This window comes from Aethalodelphis obliquidens, unplaced genomic scaffold, assembly GCF_003676395.1.
Source record: "Aethalodelphis obliquidens isolate GAN/ISIS:26980383/991018 unplaced genomic scaffold, ASM367639v1 scaffold18, whole genome shotgun sequence".
NCBI lineage: Eukaryota > Metazoa > Chordata > Mammalia > Artiodactyla > Delphinidae > Aethalodelphis > Aethalodelphis obliquidens.
Genome location: NW_020837962.1, coordinates 19,949,610 through 19,972,289, shown reverse-complemented (window position 1 = coordinate 19,972,289; position 22,680 = coordinate 19,949,610). Strand labels below are relative to the sequence as shown.

The 22,680-nt window shown below is 41.4% G+C and overlaps 1 protein-coding gene across 2 annotated transcripts in view; it reads right to left on the bottom strand.

Annotated features, from left to right (window-relative positions):
- The window catches only part of LOC113626476 (kinesin-like protein KIF16B), a 280,843-nt gene that overhangs the window by 51,995 nt on the left and 206,168 nt on the right, over nucleotides 1–22,680 (bottom strand). For both annotated transcript variants that reach the window (XM_027118145.1, XM_027118146.1), the window contains exon 24: nucleotides 14,766–14,855. In XM_027118145.1, coding sequence (XP_026973946.1) covers nucleotides 14,766–14,855 — 90 coding nt within the window. The remainder of the gene's footprint in view (nucleotides 1–14,765; nucleotides 14,856–22,680) is intronic.

Genomic DNA, 22,680 nt, shown 5'->3' with positions numbered 1-22,680 from the left:
TGGTGTATCCCACTGATTGATTTCAGTACACTGAAGAATCCTTGCATCTCTGGGATAAATCCGACTTGATCATGGTGTATGATCCATTTAATGTACTGCTGGATTGTTTGCTAGTATTTTGTTGAGGATTTTTGCATCTATATTCATCAGTGACATTGGTCTGTAATTCCTTTTTTTGGTAGTATCTTTGTCTGGTTTTGCTATCAGGGTGGCCTCATAGAATGAGTTTGGGAGTGTTCCTTCCTCTGCAATATTTTGGAAGAGTTTGAGAAGGATGGGTGTTAGCTCTTCTCTGTTTGATAGAATGCACCTGTGAAGCCATCTGGTCCTGGACTTTTGTTTGTTGGAAGATTTTTAAGCACAGTTTCAATTTCACTACTTGTGACTGGTCTGTTCATATTTTCTATTTCTTGCTGGTTCAGTCTTGGAAGGTTATACCTTTCTAAGAATTTGCCCATTTCTTCCAGGTTGTCCATTTTATTGGCATAGAGTTGCTTGTAGTAATCTCTTAGGATGCTTTGTATTTCTGCAGTGTCTGTTGTTACTTCTCCCTTTTCATTTCTAATTTTATTGATTTGAGTCCTCTCCCTGTTTTTCTTGATAAGTCTGGCTAATGGTTTATGAATTTTGTTTACCTTCTCAAAGAACCAGCTTTTAGTGTTAGTGATCTTTGCTACTGTTTTCTTTGTTTCTATTTCATTTATTTCTGCTCTGATCTTTATCATGTCTTTCCTTCTGCTAACTTTGGGTTTTGTTTGTTCTTCTTTCTCTAGTTCCTTTAGGTGTAAGGTTAGATTGTTTATTTGAGATTTTTCTTGTTTCTTCAGGTGGGCTTGTATAGCTATAAACTTCCCTCGTAGAACTGCTTTTGCTCCATCCCATAGGTTTTGGATCGTAGTGTTTTCATTGTCATTTGTCTCTAGGTATTTTTTGATTTCCTCTTTGATTTCCTCAGTGATCTCTTGGTTATTTAGTAACATATTGTTTAGCCTCCATGTGTTTGTTCCCTTTTTTTCTCTGTAATTCATTTCTAATCTCATAGCGTTGTGGTCAGAAAAGATGCTTGATATGATTTCAAATTTCTTAAATTTACTGAGGCTTGATTTGTGACCCAAGATGTGGTCTATCCTGGAAAATGTCCCCTGCACACTTGAGAAGAAAGTGTAATCTGCTGTTTTTGGATGGAATGTCCTATAAATAGCAATTAAATCTATCTGGTCTATTGTGTCATTTAAAGCTTGCGTTTCCTTATTAATTTTCATTTTGTATGATCTGTCCATTGGTGTGAGGTGTTAAAGTCCCCCACTATTACTGTGTTACTGTTGATTTCCTCTTTTATAGCTGTTAGCATTTGCCTTATGTACTGAGGTGCTCCTATGTTGGGTGCATATATAATTGTTATATCTTCTTGGACTGATCCCTTGATCATTATGTAGTGTCCCTCCTTGTCTCTTGTAACATTATTTTAAACTATATTTTACCTGATATGAGTATTGCTACTCCAGCTTACTTTTTATTTCCTTTTGCATGGAATATCTTTTTCCATCCCCTCACTCTCAGTCTGTATGTTTTCCTAGGTCTGAAGTGGGTCTCTTGTAGACAGCATATAGATGGGTCTTGTTTTTGTATCCATTCAGCAAGCCTGTGTCTTTTGGCTGGAGCATTTAATCCATTCGCATTTAAGGTGATTATCAATATGTATGTTCCTATGACCATTTTCTTAATTGTTTTGGGTTTGTTTTTGTAGGTCCTTTTCTTCTCTTGTGTTTCCCACTTAGAGAAGTTCCTTTAGCATTTGTTGTAGAGCTGGTTTGGTGGTGCTGAATTCTCTTAGCTTTTGCTTTCCTGTAAAGCTTTAGATTTCTCCATCAAATCTGAATGAGATCCTTGCTGGGTAATCTTTGTTGTTGGTTTTTCCCTTTCATCACTTTATATATATTATGCCACTCCGTTCTGTCTTGTAGCATTTCTGCTGAGAAATCAGCTGTTAACCTTATGGGAGTTCCCTTTTCCCTTGTTGCTTTTAATAATTTTTCTTTGTCTTTAATTTTTGTCAGTTTGATTACTATGTGTCTCTGTGTGTTTCTCCTTGGGTTTATCCTGCCTGGGAAGCTCTGCGCTTCCTGGACTTGGGTGGCTATTTCCTTTTCCATGTTAGGAAAGTTTTCGACTATAATCTCTTCAAATATTTTCTTGGGTCCTCTCTCTCTCTCCCAGGACCCCTATAATGCGAATGTTGGTGCGTTTAATGTCGTCCCAGAGGTCTCTTAGGATGTCTTCAATTCTTTTCACTCTTTTTTCTTTATTCTGTTCCATGGCAGTGAATTCCACCACTCTGTCTTCCAGGTCACTTATCCATTCTTCTGCTTCAGTTTTTCTGCTATTGATTCCTTCTAGTGTATTTTTCATTTATTTTGTTGTTCACCTCTTTTTGCTTGTTCTTTAATTCTTCCAGGTGTTTGTTCTTGAATTCTTCTAGGTCTTTGTTAAACATTTCTTGAATCCTCTCGATCTTTGCCTTCATTCTTTTTCCGAGGTCCTGGATCATCTTCACTAACATTTTTCTGAATTCTTTTTCTGTAAGGTTGCCCATCTCCACTTCATTTAGTTGTTTTTCTGGGGTTTTATCCTGTTCCTTCATCTGGTACCTAGTCTTCTGCCTTTTCGTTTTGTCTATCTTTCTGTGAATGTGGTTTTCATTCCACAGCCTGCAGAATTGTAATTCTTCTTGCTTCTGCTGTCTGCCCTCTGGTGGATAAGACTATCTAAAAGGCTTGTGCAAGCTTCCTGCTGGGAGGGACTGGTGGTGGGCAGAGCTTAGTAAAACTTTAATCCACTTGTCTGCTGATGGGTGGGGCTGAGTGTCCTCCCTGTTGGTTGTTTGACCTGAGGCGACTCAGCACTGGACGCTACAGGCTCTTTGGTGGGGCTAATTTCAGACTCCGGGAGGGCTCATGCCAAGGAGTACTTTCCAGAATTTCTGCTGCCAGTGTACTTGTCCCAGCAGTGAGCCACAGCCACCCCCCACCTCTGCAAATCCCGCTAGCCTTCAATGTCTGATTCTCTGGGAATTCCTCCTCCTGTTGCCAGACGCCCCCCCTGGGTTGGGAAGCCTGATGTGGCGCTCAGAACCTTTACTCCAGTGGGTGGACTTCTGTGGTATAATTGTTCTCCAGTTTGTGAGTCACCCACCCAGCAGTTATGGAATTTGATTTCATTGTGATTTCGCCCCTCCTATCATCTCATTGCAGCTTCTCCTTTGTCATTGGATGTGGGGTATCTTTTTTGGTGAGTTCCAATGTCTTCCTGTTGATGATTTTTTAGCAGTTAGCTGTGATTCCGGTGCTCTCACAAGAGGCAATGAGTGCACGTCCTTCTACTCTGCCATCTTGAACCTGCCCATCTCAATTGATCATTTAGAAGAGTGAAACAACACTGATAATTTATAAAATGGAAACACACCACATGAAAAGTAGCAACTACTGTTTTAATGGTTTTTATAATCTTTGTTCTTAATGTCACATATATTTTAGAGGCTGTGGTGGAGAAAAATTTAATTTGAATTTCATCAATTTCTTCAGTTTTACTTGATTTTCTTTCACTTCCATTAAATTCAAGTAAAATTAAATTTAATGTCTGTAATTAAAAACAGCATATCGTTTGAACCCAATGTTATAAAGTTATTTCATTCTTTCTTCCTGTTCTTGTTTGTCTCATTTTAATTTCTTTGTATCACTCTACATATCCATCCTGTTATCTGTGCCTATTTATTTAAGTACTTAAAGTAATGTTCATTAAATGGTAATTTAATTATATTTAGAGAATGATTTTCAATAATCTGTTGCTTCTTATATTATGTGGAACTTGTATAAATGAGCATGCATCATTTTTATAGAAACAATAAAAAGTGATTATCTTTTTTACATATTTAATGGAACAGTTAAATTAACACCATATGGCTTTTTCTTTTAATAACCTGGGATTTGGGGCAATCAGATTTCAAGTCTCAGCTCAGCAAGGAGGTGGTTGTATAATATCTCTAGTTCTTAGTTTCATCGTCTGTTAAAAATGAAGGAGTTGAACTGAGATATTTCCATTTCCAGCTCTGAAATTATGTATCTCAGGTACTGATGATTAAAATCTCTCTATGTTGAGTTCCAAGTAGCACTTTAGATACCATGGAGGTATTTTACCTATTAACTTGGCTATATTGCTTTTGAGGAGTGTACCTTTCTTCCCATAAAATCTTCACAGCATTCTTATTTGAAGTAAGGGAAACGTGTACAGGGAAAATAGAGCCCAATATAATAATGAAATGTTACTTTTCAAAGGTTGTAGAATAGAAAAAGGGCAGAAACAAACGGGAATGCAGTATTCATGAGAAAACCCATAAAACTGTACCACTTCCTGCTATAACCATTATCCTTACAGCAGGAGTGGGAAATGATGCAAAGACAATTGAGCTCTTATGGGAAAACTGTACATTAAAGTTAAAAATGACTGAGGTCAAATATATTGGATATTTGTAAGAGACATGATAGGCCTAGACACCACTGGAAGAAAACTAAACAACAGCCCTATGGCTTACTTTGTGTAATTATGAAATTTGATTATGCTGAGTAAAACATAGGAAACAAATGAGAATTAAAATAGCACATTTCTTTGGCCTAAGTGAAATAATGACAAGCTTATTCTGCAATTCAATAAAGAAAACATATTCTAAAGATAAAAGGACTTAAACAGAAGCCATTAAAAAAATGAAATCAGTAATTTTGAGGCTCACTGATTTCCAATGAAATTTGTCTTGCCCTTCTTTGCTGCTTGTGGAGTCTAAAAATCCAAGTGATCCACTTTATTTTGCATGTTCGAGAAACAAGCCCATAACTTTCAGGCTGAACAATAGCTCTATATGAAGAATTATCAATGGAGTAAGAAAAGACAGTGGCTCCTTATAGAACTAGCTAGCCAGTTTATGGAATTATTTGTGAATCTCAGTTTTGGGAAAATAAAAGCATTGAGTATCCATTTATTCATCAAGTTGGCTAGCTATATGTATATGTATAGATATTAGAAATACAGTCAGCATTCTCTGTTGCTTTGTAATATTTCTTAATGATCTTAATGACCTCAGAGTGAAATTTTCATCTACAAGCTGGCTTCTCCCTTTCTGATTCCCAGTGAACTGACACAGCCTGATTTCTTCTAAGAGTCACCACACTCAAATCCTGACTTCAATATTTATTACGTTAGAATAAGATAGGTCGGCCAGTCTGCTGCCATCAAAGAGATAAATTAAATGTAATGGAAAAGTTTGCTTTTATTAAAAGTCTTTTTCTCTTAGCCAAGTTCACTTTTTAGGTTAGCCAGGTGGTCCTGACGGCAACAGACAGCATAGGTTTTGATATATGGCATCGTTGTTCCTTTGTATATAAATAATGGCAGCCCTAATATAGAAAAGAAATTAAAGTGAGCAATAAAAAGTCTCGCCTATCTTTTATGATTTTACAACAATTAAGCAGCTAACACTGGATTATAAATCACTGAAGGGAAACTGAGAACAACTGAGAACAACAACAGTAATAAAGTATGGAATCTTTACTAATGAAAGGAAAGTATCTGACTTTTGTTACCACCTAATAAAAGTGCACTTTATTGTCATTCCTCATTCACTAGGCATTTTCTTTACGCCTGTTAATATTTGGCTACCTAACCAGTATCCAGTTCTTAAAGATTAGCGAGAAAAATTTCATACGGCAAATCTATATGGTCAAATCAGCTTTAACCTGTCTTTTTCCAGTAGACGTACCTACCTGACAACAGCCAGCATCTGAAACACCCACGCTCTACAGGTTTGTGGTTGTAAATTTCAGTCACTCCAGCTTTTGAGGAATACAAATAATGAAAACTCATCAAAGGGCTGCCATAACTCTCCCAGCTGACTAGATGGAAGCATTTCTGACTACTCAAAATTAACAGTAGCTCCCAAGGCCTTATAAGAACAGCTGTCACTGAGAAATATACTCACAAACAAATAAGTAATTCTCCCAGTTTGATCTGTTAGAGGCATGAAGCGGCAACTCTTCAGGGCAACCTATGGGTTATCAAAGGAGCAATGAGCTCCTGTAGACCTTTGATATGGTAATGTGAACGTACCATGCACTATTTATGAGCACGTGCTATGTGCCTCGCCCAGAGCCTGGTACATTCTAGACTCTCATTAAGGATCTGGTCAATGAACAAGGCAGAATCCTTTGCTGGTGGTCCACGTGGAACAGCCAGCAATCATAATTAGGACATTCCACCAACAGAAGCTGCTGTCCTGTCATCACTGAAGTGCTAAAGCTTGGCGAGATCCTAGGTACAAAACCACATTTGGAAATGTATCAATACTTAGGACTGCCCTGACTTTGTTATATTTGGTATAAAATGCAAAATAAAATAAAATCCCACTCCTCCCAAAGCCAGTATCAATTTTATTTAGGTATGAGCCAATGAAGACAGATTTGAGAACTTTAATAGATGTCCCAACAATTTTTCAAAGTGAGAAACATTTCAGATCTGTGAGAATTTCATATTGCATTTTTACGAATAATTATGCAGTTGAATTAACTCAAATGCTTGTATTTTCCATCCGTTACTGTGATGCTAAATTGTCCCTTTCAGGGACTGAGACGTGACAGGAACCTGTCATTGCCATGACATTCAATAGAAGGAACCCCATTTCTAGTTTTCATCCATGGGGTCTCGCTATGTAACAGATTTTTCTAGGGAAGAGATTTTCTGCTTTCTGGGCTCATCTGGAGAACTCTGAAAACTCCCCCTTCTTGAGTGAACATGGTCATGGAGACTCAGGAGAAAGAAGAAGGACTAGGGGTCAGGAGACATGAACCTTGCCTGGGCCACAAGTCTTGATGTGACTTTGAACAAAACTCTCCCTGGGGATCTGATTCCTCATTTCTAAAATGAAAAACCGGACTACCCAATCTTTAAGGCCCCTTGGAGTACTTGATCATCTCATAATGTGCAAGTGGTTCCAGCCCACCGTTACAGAAGTTTCCCTGCTGGTTGGAGAGGAAAGCCTGGTACAAGTCTATGTTTCACAGCCTTTGGTGATCAAAGGGGCAATCAACATGTTTTCATTGTCTAGGTTTAAATGTGCCTGTCATTAATTTTGACAAGATTATTTGTCACTGGAAATCACCTTTTAGATTTGGTGATCTGTAACAATGACTGTAATAATGAAAAATCAATAACGCTCCCAAAGTGGATGCGAAAGAAATGACAGGCAGCATCTTAACCAACGGTCCAGAGAGCATCATTTGGGGAATATTTTTTTCCCTAACTACACACACTCTCAGATCCCATGTCAGACTTCCTGAATTAGAACTTCCTAGTTTGGGTCCTGGATCCACATGTCCCAGAAAAGCTTCCCAGCTAATTGGTGCCTTTTGCTCCCCAACCCACCTTTGAAAGAAGTGATTTAAATACTGATTATCTATCAGGTAGAGAGAATCATATGACACAAGCCATACAGTGAGGTAAGTGGGCCTCTGATAACGTACCAGGTCAGGAAGCTGGCAGCATTCTATTTTTGCCTACATAGCTGTGTGCTATTTAAAAATTCAAGGAGGCTGAGCGCTTGGCGCGGCTGAATTTATCTAAGGTTTACTGAACGCTCCCTGTGGCTGTGGTTGGTAGCATTATAATTTGGGTGGTGGGTAGATTTGCAATTTTTATATTAAATTTGGAATGCTGGTTATAAAACTGTTTAGAATGCATTTCAGTGATGGATGGTAAATGGCTGTCTAAGACAAATACAAGGCCAATAGCCAGTTTCTTTTCTTTCCCTTTTTTGGTGCTACTTTGGGAAAATTACTTGGGAAATAAAGAAGGTTAAAAATGGTTCTATCAGTACAAACTGAAAGTTCATATACAAACTACATAAGCTCTTGCCCTAATCGTTTTCTTCTCTCCCAATGGTATTTACTGGGCACCCAGACACTGCCAGATGTGAGACTGAATAGTTGCTCTAACACAGCAATCTTTCATGTTTTACTCGAAGCCTCTGAAAATATTTTTCTCCCTTAGCTCCGTAACAGGGAGAAAGGAGCCCCCCTGGGGATATGGCTGATGGAGGCTGATCCTGTCTGACACTTAGGGACCCTGAAGACTCACTGTGATAACTCAGTTATGATGCAGACAGGCAACACACCTGTCCCAGTAACTTAGGCTCTCACCACACGTGGGCAGTCAAGTTCCCTTAGCATTTATTTAGATTGTACATTTTAATACATAAAATATCCCATTTTCATGGTTCATCCTCCTGCCTCTGGGCAGAAGCACAAACCTGCTTCAGAATCACTATTAGCTAAGATTATAAAAGGGCCCTCAACAATCGACTCCAATGCGTAACTGCTTCCACTGTGAGATGATTCTCCGGAGCCCATTAGGCTCCAGCACTCAGGAGGGAAGGCTCCTTGTTAACTGTACTAAAAAAAAGTCCTCTACAAATCAGACAGGGGTTGGCAACTCTGGACCTCCTAGAAGGAGCAGCTCTCTCAGTGACCCTCTGATCTTCCAGCCCCACATCCTACCACTTCATGAAATACATTCAGAGCCCACCAGACCACTCATCCAAAAGGGGAGAAGGGGACAGGACACTAGGTCTTCACTATTCATTCATTCTAATGGGTGAAAGCGGATGTGGTTTTAAAATAGTCCTTTCTCTTCAGCTTCTTGATGAGCTATGTTTTTGTCCTGACTGACTCTCAGACTATGACCTGGATCCAGAGGTAAACTTCATGGACACTAGACATCAATAGTAACTCTGCCTCATCCGTAGAGAAAAGAGAAGACGACACTTACTGGGGCTCTGTTTCTGGGCACATAACTTGATTGATATTTAAAAGGATTATACTGATTTTAATAGAGTGGAAAATGCATAGTTTTCATACAGATAAAGATCACTGCGGCAATGGTTCGCATGACCAAATTTCAAAGGCATGCTCTCCGGCAGATGCGGCACAATACTTTGTGGCTACTTTCAATAACATATTTCATCTGAGGCTCTCACAATCTTTTGCAAACTAGCTGTGGCATGATCATTTTACAGATGGGGAGTCTGAAAACACAGGGTTTAATCTGATGAAGATTCCACACAAGGTCAGCGAACGGGCGCAGAGAAGGAAAGCCAGGAGGAGCGATTATCTTGCACAACACATGTCAGCGTATGAAGAGGACAAACTAATTCAAAACAGGAGGTGAAGCTATTTAGAATCCAGAAAAAAATGCTAAGCTGAAAGAACATAAATAAATAAAACAATTTTAAAAACCTTGAATAATGCAGCACCTCTAGTGAGAGCTCAACCCACTCACACAGTGAATCTGGAAATAGAACGAGCACGACGCTTACATATGAGCCCAGTCACCGCGGGCAATCTGTTCTTCTTCCAGTATTATTCAGGACAGATAATTTAGTTTTCTTTTTTTATTCTGAAATTTGTCACCATACAAAATAATGCATTAAATTTTTCTTTGATTTCTGCTTTTTCCCTATCTTCAATCCCCACACCCCGGAGTTTCAGAGAATCCACTGACTTCTCATCCTTTCAGTTTGTAAGTTCACTCTGCCTGTAATAACCCCTAGGTTCCTTCTATTTTCTTCACAGACACATGTTATACCTAATAATCAACAACCCTGCCTGCTTTAATTGGTTCACCACTGAGTGAATATAAAGTATCCCTTGGAGGCCCTTCAGCTGACATCATTCTCCTTAAGGAGACATTATAGTAAATAAATAAGCAAATGAATGTGAGTCAACAGGGAGGTGAAAAGACTGAGACGAATGATGGTTAAGGAATTCTTAAAACCCTCTCACTAATGGGGGTGAAGGCCCTCAGCGCTCTCAGCCCACCCAGTTTCTGTGTGTTCTTTCCTAATCTTGGTTTTTTGTAAATTAAGTCTTTAACAACAGTTGAGCAATTACGAAATTTCTTCATGGAGCAAGTCTGCACTTGCAGACATGTTGATATCTTCCAGAACGTCCACAGCAAAGTACTCACAGCAGCAAAACTCTGGAAACTACTCGTATGTCCATCAAGAGGATTCTGGGAACCTGATCAAGTGTTATGCCAACTTGGTACCACTGCTCATGGGAAAATGATAAATTGCTTGATAAACCGATAAATTGTTTGTGGACCAGGGAAACGAGAGCTATTTGGTAGGAAGCCATACCGTAAGGCTTCTCTGAGTGAGGTGACTCCTGTAACTCAACATGTCCCTCACGGGGACTCTGGATGTTCTGCCCAGGGAGTTGTGCCCAGGGAAAGTGCCTCTCCTGTTGCATAGGATTCTATGGCAGACTGGTTCTCGAATCTTCCCCACGTGGGGCTCCTCTCCTAGCACCTAAGCTATTACCTGCGAGAGGTGGCGCAAAGAGAACAGCATCTGGACAGCTGTGTGGACTGCAGTCGACGCTGTTGCCAGACCCCCTCCATGCCTCGGCCCTGCCGGGAAGCAGTGATCTCTGTCTTACATCGTTCCTGGGTCACCCAGTGCCAAGCGTGGCCTATGGGAGTCCTGTGAGTCTGAATGTTTAGTTGGACCCAAGAAGACCTCCTAAGGGCATTGCAAATGATTACTTCTGAGGATCAGATTAAGAGAAACTTTCACATTCTATGTATATATCTTTGAATAATTTCAGTCTTTAACCATAAATATGTAACTTATTATCTGGAGAAAAAAAGACTACTGAAAGAAAAAAAAAACCTCCATAAAAGGAACTGTCACATCAAACTCTTTTAGAGGTCTATGCCCAGGAAAACATGGCTAAGATTCCACAATGAAATGGGAATGAGTAGGATGTAACTTTAGACAAAGTTCCAAAAGATTAAAAGCTATAACCAAATCTACAGTTTTGAGGTGAATAAACATTCTCTATCTTGGTAAGTATATCACAAATTCTGGATATACTGAATTCAAGTGTGTTTTTTCAATATTTTTTCAGCTTGATTAAAAATTTGGAACCTTGTATGACTAGATAAACTTAATACGTATCATTTAAAAAATGATCACCAACCATTCTGTTATGCAATTAAGACAGCAAGAGTAGTTTTCTATTTTCCAATTCCATGGAAATAATGAGTCCAATGTGGTGAAGGGATGAGGTAAATAAAACTTGTTCCCACTTGGCTATGAAACAGCCATTCCCTGAGAGGAAACTTTCAGCATTCTTCCATGTGAACCCTTTGGCTTTCTTCCCTGAAGAAATACTGTCTTTAACAAGCCCAATAATTTCCAGGATGTTGTCAGGCCAAACAGCTACCCCATTTGGAGGTAGCTAATTACTTCAAGAAGACTGACATTATATACAATTATATGAACAATTATAAGATGAATCATAATTGATGAATACCTATACACAGATTATCGATCTCAAGTCCCAACAAACACTCGGCAAGTAAGACGATGTGAAGTGAGGCTGCACAAAAGAAATGTCAACTTAACGAAAAAAATAAACCTGATATTTATCTTGATATTTAAGCTTCATCTTGAAAATGTTAAATGGACAATGCTGCCCTCTCACTGAAATAAGATTTATCACCATCTAGAATGACATGCTACTGTGTGCTTAGAGATAATGTTTCTCCCTGGTTCTGTTTCGATAATATTGTTTGGTTAGAAATAGGAAACAGAGATGAACTGCCTGGGCTTCTGCTCACGGGTTGTGTCACAAGAGGCGAGTCTCTCGTTCCTACCACAGAGACCATGAATGTCAAAGGCGCAGCACAGCTGGGCAGGAAGCGCTCAGTGAATTGGGAGGAGTTCGTCAGAGCTGTGGCCAAGGAAAAGTTCTGTGGCACCCAGGCAGCCCTGCGGGGTTTGTAATTAGCTCAGCTTCCCTGTCTCTAGGCGGTGCTTGTTTTAGGATCTCACCACATGGTAACCACTGTTCACATTCTCTCTTCTCTTTCAAATACATGCACACATGTCTGTAGTTTCCCTTTCATAATGTTTTTTTGTCCTTATAAGAAAGAAACTGTAAGTCACAAAGCTGGACTCAGTGTGGAAAAGCAACTTCCCATCTTCATTATCATTTAGATCACGAGTCTGTCTTCAGGAAAGGGGTTTCTGGGAGAAGTCCTCTATGAATAGAATGGAAATTCCAGCTGGGTTTCAATGTTCAGACCTTCTTGAATATCATCCAGTGGTTTCCCATGGCACTCAGACTCAGGTTCACAGTGCCACATGGTCAGGCCCCTGCCCTGCTCTTTACCACACTGGCCACTCTCCCTGGGTCTTCTCATTCTGGAAACACACTGAGCTTGGTTCCATCCCAGGGCCTTTGCATTTGCTGCTCCCTCACCTTCAGCTGTGCTCACCTCCAAATCTTCACACCTCTCTTCTTTTCAGCATTCAGATCTCAGCTCAATCTCACCCCAAGATCACCCTTTCTACCTGCGCATCTAAAGCAGCCCACTGCCCAGCTCTCAGGCCACACTATCACATTGCCTTGTATTTTCTCCATGGCACCTAACATTACCTAAAATCCTCTTATTTACTGGGCTTTGTTTGTCTGTTTATTGCTCATTTTCTCTGCTCCATGAGAGGAGGGATGTCGTTGTCTTGCTCACAATTGTATGCAGTGTGGGGCTGCTCAATACAGATTTATGACCAAATGAAGGAGGAAACCAGCTCGATTTTCTTCATTTGAAGGCCACTTAATTTTTTCAGCATGTATGTAACACACCCTTTTCCCCCTTAAAAATAATTTTACACGTGTGATAATCTCTGTTCATGAATTTTGTCTGGTAGCAGACAACCACTTCAGTTCACAGGTTCACGTCATTATTAAACTCAGGTTAAGTTTTCTTCTATTATATCTTTAAAGACTGCTTCTGTCTGCTCCAAAGTTTTCTTTTAAAACACTGATTAGACCTGTCTATTATTGCTTAGCAAATTTATTTAAATATCTCTCATCTCATATTTCAACTAAAATGCCATTTTGTCAGAGAGCCCAACCCTGAAACGTCCTTATACTAAAGTGTCCAACACCTTCTGCCCATCACATTTTATTGATATTTTTCCTATAATGCATATACCTCACTTAAAATGGTAACTGCAACTTAGCAAGCATACTTTTTAACTGTTAGTTATTATTATATTTTCCTGGTTTATTGTCAGTCTGTCCTGATATAAATTTAAGATATATAAGAGAAGACACTTTTGTTCTTCTTGTCCACTACTGTATTACTAGAGTTTAGAAAAATGTGCCTATGTAGAATGACACTGAACTAATGGCACTGAAAGAACTGATATGAAATAAATCACGGAATGAATTTATACATACATACATATATAGATATATAAATCCTGGTAAAGTTTGTATCCTTTTTTTCAAGTAAATTGTTTTTTTCCAACTACACTGTGGGAATTTAGCAAGTTAATATGAAAATCTGTACATTATTAAAGTACTGATGTAGTAACTTATAATCAAGCAGTTAATGAGCTGCAAAGCTCACTTTAAAAACCAGTTGCTCTATACATTTAATATGTATACAATTACTTCTTGTTATTGTCAAAACTAACTTGGGACATGAAGAGTAAATTGCAGAGACAAACTTAATAAATTGACTTTGATGTAGTTGCTTCTGGAACTGAAGCCTCTTGGGAACACTGAGCTAAAATTCATACCTGAACCTTCTTCAATTTTTAATCGAATACTATTATGATAACTTAACAACAGAATTTCAAAGATAGCTCAATTTTTCCTGGACTCTAGATTCTTTTACACATCAAGGAAGCACTTTATCTACCCAAAGGTATTTCTCTTTATATTGTGTATCAGACAAGGGAGCTTAGAAGCCATGCAGATGTTAAGGAAACATTATGTAATTAACATGAAACAAGTCAGGGACACATGTCTGACTAAATTATTTTTTAGAATATCATAAGACACTATAAAAATGCACTGAAAAACCATACTTAGGGAAAGCAGGCTAAATAGACAATGATTATTGACTGATTTGTAGTCAGTCAGTTCAAATCAAAATGCCCAAAGAGCTGTGCCTATACAAGGTTTCCTTTAGTTGAAGCAAAAATAATAATAAGAAGAATACATTCACTTGGAAGTGAATACATTAATTTTAGGAATACCTTTCTTTGCTTAAAAGTATTTTAAAAACCAGTCTTTGTCAAAAAATTAAAAAAAAAGATTACTAATGTATCAATACACTCTGGTTATCTTATCAGATGAAATGCCTCCTTGCTTCTAGATAATTCTGTATTTACTGTCTACCTCCCCTCCATGTGTGAGGGCAAATTAACTTTTATGACTTTACTCCTCATTATGTGGAAGTCTAAGCATTAATGCAATCTTTTTTAAGAGAAAAAAGGGCAAATCTATACTGAAAAATTTATTACTATTTTATTTTAATAGGTCTCACTCATGGCTGAGAAGTTATAAATTGATTAAAATATTTACTTAAAATACACTGTAAAATTTATGAAAAAGATAGAATTCATTTACTGTTGCTTTACTATCACTCAAAATTTTGTGTTCAAAAAATGTCTGAATTGTGTAGAATACAAATGGAACAGAGGACAAAAATTAAAAACCTATCTTTGAAAGACGAGTAATTGAAATAAAACTTGGTGACACTTACAAGCTAATACCTAAAGAGAAGGGGGGGATTGATAATGCAATCAACTCATTTACTTTATAAAACAAATGTTCTTAATTGGAGATAATTATTTCATAACTCACCTCTGCATACTTCAACTTCAATGTTTTATGCATTTCTCGGAAACGACTGTAACGCCTGAATACGGTCCACGTCTCATCCAGGACAGTGATCTATTAACCAGGAAAAGCAAAATAAATCAGCATTAGTTGGAGGAAAAATTGGTTTCCTCTTATTTATTTAAAATAATTTGTTTAATGTATACTGATGTGTATAAAACTGATGACTAATAAGAACCTGCTGTATAAAAAAGTAAAATAGAATTCAAAAATTCAAAAAAACCCCAATAAAACAATCATATAATTGTTCTTAAAAAATTTTTTTTAATTGTTAATTAAAACAATTTAAAAATGCATCTTAAAAAATAATTTGCTTCAAATTAAACAAATTGTTTAATTTGTTTAAAATAATTCAAAAATTTGTTTGTTTAAATTTGTTTCAAATAACTTAAAAATTAACGAAAAGTGATTAGCATGTAAATTTCTCCAGAAGGGAAAATATTAATCTAGCAGCACAAATAAGACTTACAAATAATAACTGTACTCTGCTTAAGCATGCATCTCTGCTTCCCAAATATGATTACGAGCAGCATGTGACTCTGTAAAGTGAAGGACACAGAGTTTCATGGCTTATCAGAAGTGTCCCTCCGCTCTCCATGTGGGGTGCAGAAAGGACATCCCACAGCGTGACCTTTCTGCTACAGCGATGTGCCTACACAAAATGTTTACACTTTTATATAAAATGTCAGTGTTGGTTTCCAGATGCCACCGCAATGGACAAGAGAGAAGCAGCAGCAGAGAAAGAAAAGAAGGATGAGGAGAAGGAAGAGGGAGGACAAAGGAGAAGGAGGAGGACAAAGGAAAAACAAAAAAAATCTGTCTGCATCTCAATGATCATTAGTATCAAAACCCACACTGTATTTTGCTTTATTTCGGAGGAAGAATTCTCAGTCCAGCCTCTAACCAGTAGTGGAACTTACTGTTCCTATTGGATGGCAGGTGGACACTGGTGCCCATCAGTCACATACCAAGGTCACGGTGACCAGGAGAGGCTGGGAGACACCACCAGCCTCCACGGTCACACCTGAGGCACAGGCTCCTGACCACGTTCCCATCTCATTCCCACTCTTCTTCCTCCAAGCTCCAGACCCATGTCCCTAACTGGGAGATGTCTTTCGTTAGATGCCACACACCAACTTCAAGGTCAGCCTGTGTGAAACAAATCCACCCGTTCTCTCCAATCTCAACTCTCCTTCATCTCAGTGCATGTCACCACCGTCCACCAAGCCACACCAGACAGACGCTGGTCCCCAGGTCCCCCCAACATGCCACAGTCAGACAAGCACCTGGTCCTGCACCTCTCACCTCCTAGGCCTTCCTTAGCGCTCTACCCTTCTATCCTTCACTGCCACTGCCATCTCACTCTGGGCCACCAGGTCTCACGCGGCCTCGGCCAGGGCCTCTCCGTGTCTCCATCCAGTTGCCCCTCCAATCCCTTCTCCGCACAATTGACAGGGGAGCTTTTTAAAAACTTAAATCTGATCATTCTACCTCCCCGCTTAAGTCCCCTAGAAGCTTCACGCTGCTCCTAGAAGACCCAGATTTTATATTTGTACCCGACTGCGCGCAGCAGCCTCTCCTCCAGCCTCTCCTCCCGCAAGTGTCTCACTCCCTGGAAGCGCACACTCCTTCCCACGCTGGGCCTCTGCAGGGGCCGCGCCCCTGTACTGGAAACCTTACCCCGCACATTAGAGAAACGCCCTTCTCAGGCTGGTGATTCAGCTTTTGGTTCTCCTGCATGTACACCCCAGGGGTGAGCAGGAAAGTCAGGGATCAGTAAACCACAGAGATCAGGAGGGGGAGGACACCCATGCAGGGAGCCTCGGGAGGAAGAGGGGGGAGTCCTGAGTCTCAGCCTTCCGCAGGGTCACTCACTCCCCCGAGTGGCAAATTAGATGATTTGGGGTTATCCAAGGATGTATAATATTAAAACTTTCATTGTTCTGGCTCTATATTCATCATTTACAATAGTGTTTTAATTGTGGCAGGTTTCTTCTTGTGAGTTTCTTTTAAAAAGATATTTCTGTAAGGAATAAAAATTACGTATGTTTACAAAAAATCATTTAGTAAAAATAGTACCAATGTCACCAAAGCTTGGGAAACACTGCTCCTGGCAGCTCAGCTGGGGGTTTTCTCCCCAGCTCTCTCCTCCTCAACAGACCCCATTGAGCACAATTAGCAAGGGGGTGAGGGCTTCCTTAGGGCAAGAGCACAGCAACATGCCACCTTGGCTGGACGCAAACCAGGTGTCAAGGAGAGACCTGGACACGAGCGGGCGTGATGCTGCCTGCTTGCCAAGAAAGCCCAGGAATTAACAGAACCATACCCGTGACCCGGGAGTAGTAAGATGCAGGATGCTCACAGGGAAACCATCCTGTCCTGGGACTTTGGAATCCAGAGAAAGTCACAGAAGAAGCCTAGGTCTCCCTCCTCCCTCAGACTCTAGTGCTCCCTGGATCTCTGACTGCTTCCACTGTTCCTCTTGAACCCACAGTCAGTCAAGTGCAAAATCCCCCCATCTTCAGCCTCTTCTGGGAATTTCCCGTTCATCTTCACTCTAACGGAGAGCTGGCTCTCCCCGAGGGACCCCTTCCCCTGTAGCCATCTCAAGTAGGGACTGTGTTCTCCCCACACTCTTCATCCTGTTGTGCTGGGAGGTTGGTAGACGCTTTGTTACTTCCATCCAACTTTCACACCACTGCTCCTCTGCCCTTCCTAAAACCCCACCTACGTGAAGCCCACACCTTCCGATCCTACCTGTACCCATCCTTCTCGCAGGCAATTCGCCTCAGTCACATCCCCGACTCCTTGAACGTCTTAGGTTTTGCTCACTGTCATCTGCTCCAATGCTATGGAACTCCTGCCATGAATCTTGGAAATTTCATCAACCAACAGACGATCCCTCCGACACCCCGACCTCCTGTTCCTTGACCTTTGCCCTGGTTCCTCCCTCACCCAACTTGGAAACCATGGGCAATCACTACAACCTTTCCCTTGCATTCAACCTCAAATCTCTTTGTTCTGCTCTTGAAATTCCCTTGACTAAGCTAAACCACAATCTTGGTTAAATTCAGCTGTCTGCTTACTCCCGCCCTGTACCTGCAGGATGGGGACGAAGGAAAACATGCCACCAAATGGCTGCCTGGTCCTCTTTTAAAGTCACGGTCACCACTTTGAGGTCAGCCTGGATGCCTCCAGTCATACCACATTTCCCCATTCCATCCATTCTCCCGTTCTCTTAGATAAGAGTTTTCTAAACAGTTTACTCCATCTTTCTCCTCATTCTCAGATGATAACCTGAGTTCCTATTTCACTGAGAAAGTGGAAGCAATCAATAGAACACTCCCACAACCACCCTCAGCCCACCATGGCCACCATCGGCCTTGTATCTCCTCCTCCCTCCTGCTACCGGGCGTGGGATGTACACCACTGCTCCTGGTTAAGGCCAACCCCTCTTCCTAGATGCTGGATTCTAGACTCCACGCCCCCCTGCCTTCTGAAGGAAACTGCAATCAGCAATTTTCTCTTCTCTCTCCTGCACCAACACATCCCCAGTCTCTACTAGATTATTCCAGCAGCATCTAAACTAGCTAGGATTTCTCTCACCTTAAACTTCCACCTTGGCCTCCCTTTCCCTTCCAACTGCCACTCCATTTCTGTCCTTCCTATTATAACAAACTCCTTGCAAGAGTTTATTCTTTTTTTTTTTTTTTCTTTTCTTTTTTTGCGGTACGCGGGCCTCTCACTGTTGTGGCCTCTCCCGTTGTGGAGCACAGGCTCCGGATGCGCAGGCTCAGCGGCCATGGCTCACGGGCCCAGCCACTCCGCGGCATGTGGGATCTTCCCGGACCGGGACATGAACCCGTGTCCCCTGCATCAGCAGGCGGACTCTCAACCACTGCACCACCAGGGAAGCCCCGCAAGAGTTTATTCTTGATGTCATCAATTTCCTTCTTCCCAGGATCCCTTCAATCCAGCCTCAGTTACTCACATTCCACTCAAACTACTCTCATCTACTCTTACCAAGGTCATCAGCGACTGCCACAGGTTACTTCATGCTAAACCACTGGTTCATTCTTGGCCCTGACCTCACTTGACCTATGGCAGGATTTGATAGAGCCGACAGCTCCTCCTTGAAACATCTTTTTCATCTGGCTTCCAGGCTGCTGCCTCTCTTACCTTAGTTTTCTTTACTGGGATTTCTCTTCATCCCCCTGACCTCTAAACGTCAAAGTGTCCCAGGGCTTAGTCCTTGAACGTGTTTTATCTTCTACCTGAGCTCACTCCCTTGGTGATCTCATCCCATCTCATAGCGTAAACTTATACCACTGATTCCCGGGATGCTCATCTCTCTCCCTTGAACCCAGACTCGTAGATCCTACTGCCTACTTGATATGTCTGCCTACCTGGATGTCTAACTGCATCTCAAACTTAACATGGCTGAATTTACCAAAATTAATCTCATCCAGACTTGCTCCCCCATCTCAGTAATGACAATGCCATTCTTCAATTTCTTCAATCCAGAAACTGTGGCATCATCTTTGATGTTCCTCCTTCTCTCACGGCTCACATCCAATCAGTCAGCAAATCCTTTCCACCACACTCCAAATATAATGAGAATCTGACACTTTGCACCATCACCACCATTAGCATCTTGGTCTAAGCCACCGCCACCTCTTGCCTGGACTATGTTTAACAGCCTCCTACCTGGTCCCCTCGCTTCTGCTTCTGCCTCCCTCCCCGCAACATTCCCCTCACTCCTTTCTCAACACAGCAGCCACAGTGATCTTGTTAAAAACTGTCAGATGAGGCCATTTCTTTGCTGAATGGGACATCCTCCCAAGCGTCCCATCTTGCTCAGGGTACAAGTTCAAGTTCTTGCGCTGATCTACAAGGATCTCTACAATTTGTCCCCTCCCTGGCCTCATCTCCCACCACGTTTTCCCTTGCTCACTCTGCCTTCCTTGCTTATCTAGAACCCATCAAACGTACTCCACACTAAGTGTGGCCTCAGGAACTTTGTCTGTGACCGTTCCTCTTTCTGGAATCCTCTTTCCACGTGACTAGCTCCCTCACTTCCTTCAAGTCTTTGCTCAAAAGCCACTTTCTCAGTGATGCCTTCTCTGGATATACCATCTCAAATTGCACCCCCTTACTCCCCATCTCCACACTACTTATTTCTCTTTTCTTATCTTTCTACTAAGCACTTCTTACTACCTAACACGGTACAGTCACACCTCCGAGATATCGTGGGTTGGGTTCCAGACCACCACAGTACAGCGGATTGCAATTTATGTGAGTCACACGAACTTTCTGGTTTCCCAGTACATATAAAAGTTATGTTTGCACTTTACTGTAGTCTATTAAGTGTGCAATAGCATGTCTAAGAAAACAATGTACATATCTTAAGTGAAAAAAACACTTTAACGCTAAAAAATGCTAACCATCATCTTGACAATGCAGGGTTGCATTACAAACCTTCAATTTGTAAAACTACGCAATATTTGAGAAGCGCAATAAAACAACGCCATCTGTATATATTGACTTGTATGTCTTGTTTCTGTCTCTCTTCCCTACTAGAATAAGCTCCAGGAGAATTAGGATTTTTAGCTGGTTTTCACTACACCTTAGAAGAGTACCTGACACACCACGGGCATCCTGATGAAGAACTGGAGGATGGAGCCCCCAGTGGGCTTGTCTTAAGTGCACTCAGGCTTGGCAACAGTGAACCAGCAAGGCCACTGTTCATCTCGCTGGTAGATGAGATGGCCTCCAGCAGAATCAGGATATGGATATAGATACTGGACACCAGCTCGTGAGGCTTTGGCCGGCAGCGTCTTCCTCTTTTTTTTCTTTCTTTCTTTCTTTTTTTTTTTTTTTTCTTTGGCCACACCACATGGCACATGGGATCTTAGTTCCCTGACCAGGCATCGAACCCACACCCCCTGTATTGGAAGCACAGAGTCTTAACCACTGGACCACCGGGAAAGTCCTGCTTCTTCTTCTTTGTTGCTTTCACAGCTCATTAATGTCAGACCACATTTTGAAATCTCTAATTAATTCAGCAGCTACTTCACGCTTACTTCATAATTTGGGTTTCCCTCCCCTTTCCCACGGTGGCCCCAGAATAATGCCTTTATAAGGCACGGCAACTTCCCTGACAACTTGCACACACCGAGTCTCCGGAGGACGGGCGCGGCTGAGTGACTTCCCGGGGAAGCAGAATCAGGGCATTTGGGCACAAAATGATAAGCCGGCAAGAGGAAGATAAAGTCCCTGAGAGGGCCCCCGAAAGCATCCAATGCACTTGCTTCTGCTTCTCGATATCAGCCCCCAGTGCTCACAATGGGATGCAGGGGGACAGTGGGGGAGGAGCTGGAAGGAGACAGAGGAAGATGGCCTGACGGGGAGAGAGCTATCCAAAGCTGTGTGCTCCTGTGAACTGGGCTCAACGAGGTCTGTAAGGGGATCAGATAATGAAGAGGGTGGGGACTCTCTGGAACCATTAATACTGTATGTAATTTCCCCAAAATATTGAACAAAGAAGATCATTATGGGTACATTTAGGGCAATGGTTCATTTTGTTGCCTCGCGTCTTGATATTTTAATAAACTCACATTAATAAACCCACATACAGATCTCAGCAGCTTCTGCCTTCAATATCTCAGTCCATAACCTAAACCAGCGGTTCTCAAAGTGGGACGCCTGACCAGCAGCAACAGTTTCACTTGGGAACTTGTTAGAAATGCAAATTCTGAGGTCTCACCCACACTTCATCTGGAACTCTGGGGTGCAGCCCAGAAATCTGTGTTTTAACAAAATCTTCAGGGGCTTGCGACGCAGGGTAAAGTTTGGGCAGCCTTGCTGTAAAGCTCTGCGTGTTGCTGCCCCCAAATCAGATGTGGTGGCTTGTGGAGAACAGGACGCATTCTCAGTATAACTTCAACACAAGCTTAGAGCGAGGCAGAGGGAAATCTCCAAATTCTTTACCCTTTCACAAGCTTCCTGCTTTCCACTCCCCTCCATGCACTCCCCTCTCAAGGTCAAAGCCCTTAGCATGGCATTCAGGACCTGTTCCCGGCTGACCCAACACTACCTTTTCTAACCCCAGCTCCCAGTGGATTAAAAAAAAAAAATCTCACACTTCAGACAACTGGTCAACACAGAAATGGGGCACGTTTGTCGGTCTCTGGAAGGGTCTTTCGAATGGCCTCCTCAGTATCCACCCGTCCCGTGGCCTCCTGCTCAGCCTCCAGGGCGCGTGTCCAACCACAGTCCCTCCCTTGGCAGCACCCCTGCTTCCACTCCTTTCTCCCTGGAAGAATCATTCCCTCCTCCGTGACTTCCCGGCATGCAGCTCACACTCTGATCAGAGCACACATCACGGGACATTAATTATAGAATTAAACTTGTACTAGTTAATTTATATAACCGATATTAATTATATAAACGTCTCTCTAACCTACAAGACTGTAAGCCTTCTAAGGGAGTGGGCCTCTGGCAGTAGCTGGGGTGGTGGTGGGAGGCCTCTCATTGAAGGAATAAACGTTTATTGAGCTACTAGTATGTGTCGGCACCATATCAGGTGCTGGTAGTTTTCCGAGAGATATACTTAAGGTTAGTTTGCTTTTCAGAGAAGGTAAGGCTCCACTATCTTGGCTCCACTAACTCTGTTCTGGTGATATCTTTCAGGTTCATCTGAATCAAAGATTATTTTCATTAGTCACATAATGGTATCTTTTTTTTGTTTTCTCTGCACTGAGAACAGGGTGCATTGTCGATATATTTGTAACCCAAGTTTATAGTGAGGCACAGAGAGATTTCCAAATTCTTTACCCATGAAGTTTTCACCTGAATCCAGGTTAAATACAAGGATCAC